Source organism: Stenella coeruleoalba, assembly GCF_951394435.1.
Source record: "Stenella coeruleoalba genome assembly, chromosome: X".
Classification (NCBI taxonomy): domain Eukaryota; kingdom Metazoa; phylum Chordata; class Mammalia; order Artiodactyla; family Delphinidae; genus Stenella; species Stenella coeruleoalba.
Window position 1 is genome coordinate 37,491,069 of NC_137152.1, and position 9,048 is coordinate 37,500,116.

Sequence of the window (9,048 nt, forward strand, 5' to 3'; positions counted from 1 at the left end):
TGGTGGAATGGAGGGCATGGAGGCAGAGGTTGGGGGCAGAATGCAAGGTAGTAGTACAGGGTTAGGGGGCTGACACTGATTCCCCTGCCCCTGCTTTGACCACTCTTGTCTCACAGAAGGAGAAGCAGCAGAAGCTCATGGAAAAGTCAGAAGACCCAGAGCAGTCAGGTGCCGAGCACCCAGCCTCACTGCGGCAGTGCCTGGGGCCTGACTGTGTGCACCCCACCCGGCCAGGCTCCAAGTACTGCTCGGACGACTGTGGCATGAAGCTGGCAGCTGAGTGAGTGCACCTGGAGGTTAAGCAACAGGGAATAAAGTAGGGCATGATCTATGCCAGCTGTAAGTCCATCTACCCCGCTACCTATGCATCCTCCACCATTCGTCCACTCATCCACCTATCCATCCACCCTTACATCCACCGACCGGCTGAACCACCCATCCACATTCCATCCACCAACCCACTCATTCACCCTCAACAGTCACTTACCCACCCAGCTGTCTAGCCATGCACCCAACCATCCACCATCCAAGCACACATTCACCAACATTCACTCATCTACCATTCATTATCCTAAACATCCACCATTCGGTCACTCATCCATTTCTTCTTATTTTGATGCCCCCACATACGCATTCCATTCTTGCTGTCTCCCCTTCCAGCCGCATCTATGCGATCCTGCCCAAGCGCATCCAGCAGTGGCAGAAGAGCCCTTGCATTGCTGAGGAGCATGGCAAGAAAATGCTCGAGCGCATCCACCGTGAGCAGCAGGACACCCACACCCGCCTGAAGGACTTAGAGTGCCATTTCCATGAACTTGAGGCCATCATTCAGCGTGGCAAGCAGCAGGCTGTGTGCAAAGATGAAGAGGTGAGTGGGAATGGGTGGGGTGGAGCAGAAAGGTGCCTGATATCTTGCCCTGCCATCCCCACCCTGCACTGCTTTACTGGCCCTTCTACTGTCCTATGCAGAGTGACAAGCATGGCAGGAACAGCGTCAACCTGCAGATCTTCTGTGTCTCCTGCGGGCAACCCATCAATACGCAGGTTGCCCTGCGCCACATGGAGCGCTGCTTCGCCAAGGTTGGAGCATTGGCTGGGGGAAGATGGGGCAAGGGTGTTTTTGGCTGGGTGGGGTCCATGAGGAGGGGGGCAGGTTTGGTGCCCGGGTATTTGTTGTAGAAGACAATACAACACACATCCATGGCTCTACCCATTTGTGCTTTTCTTCCACCCCCAGTAAAGGGGCCAAGATTTGGGCATCAGCCACTGGTGAGGGGGAGACATCGGCTGAGCAGACAGGAGCGTAGGGTCCACAGGGAGCAAATGTGTTGTTTGGGGCTTTTTCATGGGAGGTTATGCAGTGTGTGTCTATAGTTCCTCCCATTTGTACTCTTTTTTCCCCAGTATGAGCGCAAATCGCCCTTCACGTCCATGTACCCCACTCGCATTGAGGGGTGAGTGTGAGTGCTGCTCAGGGTCAAAGGCACGATGTGGACAAGGTCAGGAGCAGGGTGGGCAAGATCAAGGGCAGGATGTGGGTAGGCTCAGAGACAGAGGTGGGCAGATTAGCGGCAGGGTATAGGTGGGGTTGGGGACAAAGTGTGGGCAGGGTTCAGGGTGGGACCAGCCTCCTCCTGACCCTTAGCACCTCACTTTCACCTCTCCCCAGAACCGCAAGGCTCTTCTGTGATGTTTACGACCCACGGAGTAAGAGCTACTGTAAGCGACTCCAGGTGTTATGCCCTGAGCACTCGAAGGACCCCAAGGTGAGACTTTTCTTTCTCTACCTCATCGCCCTCCATTCCTCCCCTTCTCCCTACCTGACCACCTTCCTCTCGTCCTCCAGTGCTTGATTGCCTCCTATTCCTTCTTCCTTCTGCCTGACTGCCTTCATGCCTCCTGACCAATCCCTATGTATCCCCTCCTCCTTTCCTGACCTCCCCTACACCCCCCTCCTCACTGCCCAATCACTTTCTAGTTTTACTTTTCTCCCTGCCTGTTTATTTATTCATAATCTCCTTGCCTGACCCCGCACCCCAACATTTCTCTCTCCCTCTGCCTGACCAGCCTCCGTTCCTCTGCTCCTCACTGCATAACCATTCCCCATTCTTCCCTTCTCCTTGCTTGCTCATCTCCCTTCTTTTCCTAGCCCCTGCCTGACCACCCCACAATCCCCCCTCCCTCCCTGCATGGTTACCCTCAATTCCTCTCTTCTCACTTGCTGACTTCCTTCCATTCTTATTCTCCCTGCCTCACTTCCCCAATCGCCTTCTCACTGCTTGTCATGTCCTAAATCCCTTCTTCTTCCCTGTTTGATCAGCCCCCATCCCTTTCACCCTCCCAGCCTTATTCCTCACCTCCCCCATGCTTTACCAACCCTCATTCATCTACTTCTCCCTGTCAGACCCCCCCTCCATCCTTCCTCTCCTTCCTGTTTGATCTCTTTCTGTTCTTCCGTCCTTCCTGCCTGATCACCTCCATTCTTACATCCCTGCTTAACTTCTTCCTCCATTCTCCATGATTGATCATCCCCCTTTGGCCCCCTCTTCTTTACCTAATCACTGAATTCCTCTCTTCCCCCTGCTAGGTCACCACTCCCCATTCCTCTCCTTCCTGCCTGCCTGCCCTCTATTCCCCTCTTCCTTGCATCCTGCCTGCCTGATCACCCTCCATTTGCCACCCTTCACGTACCTCAGCATCTTTCATTCTTCCCCACAGGTACCGGATGAAGAAGTGTGCGGTTGCCCACTAGTGAAAAACGTCTTTGAGCCCACCGGTAATTTCTGTTGCCTCCCCAAACGCTTGTGCAATCACCACTACTGCTGGGAGAAGCTGAGACGTGCCGAGGTGGACCTAGAGCGCGTGTGCATGGTACGTTACGTGGTACGTTACATGGTACATTACATGGTACGCCCCTTAGGGGCTGAGAGGCGGGATGGAATCCTAGAAGGCCCTTCTCATGCTTGCCCCCCCACAGTTGCTCAAGCTGGAAGAGCTGGTTGAGCAGGAGCACAAGGTGCGCACAGCCATGAAGAATCGGGCAGGGCTGCTGGCCCTGATGCTTCATCAGACAACCCAGCATGACCCGCTCACCACTGACCTACGCTCCAGAGTAGACAGCTGAGCTCTGCTCAGCTGAGGTCCTGTACTCAACACCCTGTGCAAGGGTGACACTCTACGAATTCCTCACACACCTCTTCCTCTAATATATTTTTCAGGGCATCTCAGAGTTTCTCTGTGCTTCTCTGTTCCCCATTTAGTCTCCTGTCTCGGTCTACGCCTCCTTGAGGTGGGGTGGTCCTCAAAATCCCCCTCTTTCTGTCTGTTCCTGTATCCCCCGTCTCTTTCTTTCCTGAATCTGGGTGGGGCCAGGAGACTGCCCTGCCCTCATCTCCCACCATCCAGAGTTTTGTTTAAAAACTTTAGAACAAGAGATTTTAATATTCTTTGGTGGCCCCTAAGCCGTTCTCTCTGGCCACAAACCCAATTCCGAACCTCCAGTGGTGGTGGGTGACAGTGCAGCTTTACTTGGGGGGTGGGCTACAGTGCACGTTTGGGGGTGCCTGTGATGCCCGGTGTGCTCAGTGCAGGTCCTGGTGCACACCTGGTTTCCAGTGTCTAAGAAGTGGGTGGGGAGGGTGAGTTTGAGTTTTCATCTCTGTCAGAAGAGGGAGGGACAGGTAGGTTGCCCTGGATGTGCAGTGAAATATGCAATCAGTTTATGCACACAAGATGTTGCCTCTCCTCAGCCTGAGCACTTTGAAGACAATGGGAAATAGGAATATTGTTTATTGAGAGTCAACCCCATATGGGGTTTAGAATCACAGAGTGGCTAAGTGTGGGCACTTTGGAGTCAGCTGACCTCGGCTTAAGTATTTCCTGGTCATTCTACTTGCTAGCAGTGTGACCTTGGGACAACCAACTTAGCCTCACTGTGCTTCAGCTGCTTCTATTGTAAAATGGTCCTAAGGATAGTCATTGTCAGGTAGCTGGCAAGGTTGCAGTGAAAATTAAATGAGGTACCTGATATTGATCACCAGGGCCTCAGGACAGGGGCAGGTGTGTCACAGGAGGAGCAAATTCCAGACTTGGTGTCCCTGAGACAGGTCACCATCCTCCTGATGTGTGAGCACCATGGGGCTGGTGTCCCACATCCAGAGCCCTTCCTGTTTCAGTGGAAAATGTGATGCAGCCGATGGAGGAAAGGTGGGATGAGCGGGTCAGCCCCACAGACTAGAGGAGGGGGAGGCAGCTCCCTGCAGGGTGTCTGCGAGCGAGGTGTGGGTGGGGGTGACCACCGGCCCCAGCCAGGGAGACGCTACCCCCTGATGCCCAGCACAGGCCCTTCAGTCCTCACTGGCTCTGTGCATACACTCAGCTGATCTCTACCAGAGCCTGCTTTCCCCTGATCCTTGGGGATTTGCTGATTTCTCCTCTATCCTGATCTAGGGCAGAAAAATCCCTTTTCTTTGGAACTTAGAGAATGGCAGGGTAGTAGGGTGACCACGCTCTCTAGGGCCCTTCTGCTTCTTCCTCCTCCTCTCAAAGATGAGTAAAGTGGCCTGAGAAGGTACATGACTTGCCCAGGCCTCTGGGATTATGAGTGACAGCAGTGGACTGGAACCTGGTCTCCTGACTGTGCCTTCCACCCTCAGCACACAATAGCCAAGACCAAGTTTCCCACTAAAAGTTCCCCTCAAGGGATTTCCCTGGTGGTCCAATGGTTAACACTCTGAGCTTCCATTGCAGGGGGCACAGGTTCAATCCCTTGTCAGGAAACTAAGATCCTGCATGCCGAGTGGTAAGACTAAAAAAAAAATGTTCCCCTTGAGAGTCCGTAAACAGAGGCAGACGATGAGGGAACCAGACCTTGCCCCACAGTTCCCTCCTTCCTGTGGATGTTGTCACCTCTGGGGACAGGCTCATTTTCACAGGGGCTCAGGGTCATGTGGTCAGTAAGACAGTATATATGACAAAACTCATTTTAGTTTTGTTTATTATACAGTTATATTTGTAACTATTACAAATATAACTATTTGTATAATAAAACTAAATATAAAGCAAGTTATACACTACAAATAAGTAGAAAGAATAAAATTTAAATGACCTCTGTTATCTCCTAACTAAATTCTATTAACATTTTGATTTTTTTTTTTTTTTTTTTGCGGTACGCGGGCCTCTCACTGTTGTGGCCTCTCCCGTTGCAGAGCACAGGCTCCGGACGCGCAGGCTCAGCAGCCATGGCCCATGGGCCCAGCTGCTCCGCAGCATGCGGGATCTTCCGGGACCGGGGCACGAACCCGTGTCCCCTGCATCGGCAGGCAGACTCTCAACCACTGTGCCACCAGGGAAGCCCCATATTTTGATTTTTTTGCTTTCAGATATTTTTTCTGGCTCTGAGCTTTGGTGTTTATGTTCATGAGTGTTTAGTATATTCATACATGCACATTTAATTTAAATGAAAACTAGAATTGTTTGGTTACCTTCTCTCTTTGCTCTGTATTCTAACTTAAGTATTTTTCCACGTCAGCAAATATTTTTGTATACAATTTTAATAGCTGCATAATATTGAGTCTTTGAATATATCATAATTTTTATAACCAATATACTGTTAGTTAACATTTATGAAGGATAGTTTTGGTTTTGACTATTAACATCACAGTAGTGAAATTCCTGCATTTAAATCTTCATGCACATACATGATTGTTTTCTAGAAATTGAAATCTTGGATCAGGGTGCAAGGACAGATATTAAACGACTTAGGAGGCGATAGTTGTACACTTGGTCCCAATGAGAAACCTGCCTTTTCCAAGTGTCACACAATCATATCAGTCACAGATACACAGCTTGTGGCCACAGAAATGTGGTGCCCCCTGGGTCTCCCACAGGGTGTGGCCCCCAGCTGAAGTGTGGGTGTTTCCGGGCTGGTGAATCTGATCTCTGCAACGTACCTGCACATCATCCTCTCTGCAGCTTTGACTTCACAGACCCAAGCCCCTTCCCAGGAACAGCAGGAAATAACCAAGTTTTTAATTTAATAGATTAATTCATGTATTTGTTTGTTGTACCCATTGCTTTTCCAGTGTTTTTAGGGGGCATTAAAGAATCCCTGTAGTAAAATGTCCAGGTATGACTCTATAAATTTAGGTCAGAGAAGATATAGACAGAACGAACAAAGTCAGCACTAGAATCTATTTGGACTATAGGCATTTGGGCCTGATGGTCCTGCAGAGTAATTAAATTTGAGCTAGAAGTTTTTTTCTTATCTTCCTATCAGATATAGCTGGAAAGGAAACGCAGTCGTTTGTAAGATTTACATTGGCCACAGGGAGAAAATGTGACAATTCTTCCAGGGTAAAGGTTTCCTGATAATTGAATTTCAAAAACAAATTTGATCTCATTATGGAGTATGGGTGAGGTAACCTTATACTTTATCATCCAAATCAGGACACTTTAGAATGGGAAGGGGCATCATTAATAATTATGCCGGAACAACAGGTGTAAACTGGACAGAGGATCAGCCTAATGAAAAAGACGAGTGTCGTCAACAGTAATCTTGTCATAAGTGTATGATGATAGGGTTTGCCACAGCCACCTTCTAGAACAATGGTTCTCACAGTATGTTTCTTGGACCACCACCAGCAGCATCATTTGAGAGACTGGTAGAAATGCAAATTCTCGGGTCCTACACCAGACTTTTGGTTATGAGGTTTAGTAGTCTGTGTGTTGACAAGCCCTCTAGGTGATTCTGATGCATGCTCAAGTTTGAGAACCGCTGGTTGAGAACCATCTAAAAGAAGCCGAGGGCGTAGGGCCCAAGCAGAACACAGTGGATAGGGTTCTTCATGTGCACACCTCACTGATGATTTCATTTCATACAGGTGCAAACCATCCTACATTTTAACTTTCCTCTGGGGCTTTTGACACTACTTGGGCCTTAGGTAGGTCAAAGTTAAAAGAATATATTTATATCAAAACACCATATTGGGGGCTTCCCTGGTGGCACAGTGGTTGAGAGTCCGCCTGCCGATGCAGGGGACACGGGCTCGTGCCCCGGTCCGGGAAGATCCCATGTGCCGCAGAGCGGCTGGGCCGTGAGCCATGGCCGCTGAGCCTGCGCGTCCGGAGCCTGTGCTCCGCAACAGGAGAGGCCACAACAGTGAGAGGCCCGCGTACCGCAAAAAAAAAAAAAACCAACCTTACCATATTGTATACCTTAAGTATATATAATTTTTAATTTGTCAACCATTCCTCAATGAAACTGGAAAATTTTTTAAATATTCAAAAACATTGGTAATAGAATATGCCATTTTCAGTCTGGGCTTAAAGTTCTGTGCAAAGACTCTGTGGTCAGTTCCTCTTTTAATGTTGTTTTTAAAAATCTCTACTTAAAATATGTTATCCTGAAATATAAAATACAATTGCAATAGGGACTATAATTCTTTCAAGATACAAAAGTTAGTTAATATATCTTCCCTGCATATATAATCCCTCCATGGTGATCCATTAGATCAAGGAAAAAATTCTTACTTTTTCTATGATGGAGTCCAGCATTTGTCCTCAGATTTTAAATTTATTTTGCTTCCCTGAATGTCACATAGACCCTTCTTCTTCTACATAGAGCTATTTGACATCAAATAGTTTTTCTTTTTCACTTCCATACCTTTGCACTTTGTATCACATGCCTTATCATCCAATTTAAGCTTCTCCAACACTGGCGGGTAAACTTACTCCCTCATGGAGAACTTACCTTTCCTACCTACCTGTATTTGTTTTTCACATTTCAGGGTTGCTACAGGACAAGGGGTGTGTGTATAATATATTTCTCCCTTCCCAGTTCCTGGCATAACATTTGCTACTCGGTACTCAACGGCCCAGGAAAGGTGTTTCTGGCAGTTCTCAAAATAGCAGGAGGACTTAAGAGGGTTGTTTAGCCCTCATTTTTATCAATATTTTTTAAATTGAAGTATAGTTGATTTACAATGTTGTGTTACTTTCTGCTGTACAGCAAAGTGATTCAGTTATACATATATATACATTCTTTAAAAAAATATTCTTTTCCATTATGGTTTATCATAGGATATTGAATATAGGTCTCTGTGCTATACAGTAGGACCTTGTTGTTTATCCATTCTATATATAAAAGCTTACATCTGCTAACCCCAACCTCCCACTCCATCCCTCCCCAGCCCCCTCCCCCTTGGCAACTACCAGCCTGTTCCCTATGTCCATGATTCTGTTTCTGTTTCACAGATAGGTTCATTTGTGTCATATTTTAGATTCCACATATAAGTGACACCATATGGTATTTGTCTTTTTCTTTCAGACTCACTTCACTTAGTATGATAATCTCTAGTTGCATCCATTTTGCTGCAAATGACATTATTTCATTCTTTTTCATGGCTGAGTAGTGTTCCATTGCATATTTGTACCACATCTTCTTTATCCATTCATCTGTCAACGTAGTTCTCATTTTTAGTAAAGAATAACTTTTACTGCATGAACACAGTGAATTGCAGAAATTTCAATTATATTTCTTTCTCCTATAAAATATTATATAATATTAGGTATTTAGTAGTAGGCATACTATGTTATATACCAGGATAAAAACTCATTAAAAAATTATTAACTAGGAGATGTGGGTTATTCTGGGCTGGGGTGGGAAAAGTACCGGATGAACCTGAACATTTTGTTGTACCAGAAGGTCAGGATGTGCTCAAGGAATCATGGGACATGTCAAAAGGACATAACATTCCAGCTGCAAGTGACTCCCACTGGCCAAATCTGAGAATATTTTAAAATTCAAATTAAATATAGTAATAAATTATTAGAGAAATGCAAATTAAAACTACAGTGAGGTACCATCTCACACTGGTCAGAATGGCCATCATTAAAAAGTCTACAAATAACAAATGCTGAAGAGGGTGTGGAGAAAAGGGAACCCTCCTACCCTGTTGGTGGGAATGTAACTTGGTACAGCCCCTATGGAGAACAATATGGAGGTTGTTCAAAAAACTAAAAATAGAGTTGCCATATGATCCAGCAATC

The 9,048-nt window shown here is 46.9% G+C and overlaps 1 protein-coding gene across 8 annotated transcripts in view; it reads left to right on the forward strand.

Annotated features, from left to right (window-relative positions):
• Positions 1-6,976, forward strand: part of LOC307179886 (CXXC-type zinc finger protein 1-like) — a 28,160-nt gene extending 21,184 nt beyond the window's left edge. For 7 of the 8 annotated variants that reach the window (XM_079909609.1, XM_079909610.1, XM_079909607.1 and 4 more), the window contains 7 exons: positions 117-280; positions 661-868; positions 970-1,080; positions 1,405-1,454; positions 1,670-1,766; positions 2,719-2,871; positions 2,951-6,976. In XM_079909609.1, the coding sequence (XP_079765735.1) occupies positions 117-280; positions 661-868; positions 970-1,080; positions 1,405-1,454; positions 1,670-1,766; positions 2,719-2,871; positions 2,951-3,124 (957 nt within the window). In that variant the 3' untranslated portion in view covers positions 3,125-6,976. The remainder of the gene's footprint in view (positions 1-116; positions 281-660; positions 869-969; positions 1,081-1,404; positions 1,455-1,669; positions 1,767-2,718; positions 2,872-2,950) is intronic. The other variant, XM_079909611.1, reaches the window with a different exon arrangement.
• The last annotated feature ends 2,072 nt before the right edge of the window (positions 6,977-9,048 follow it).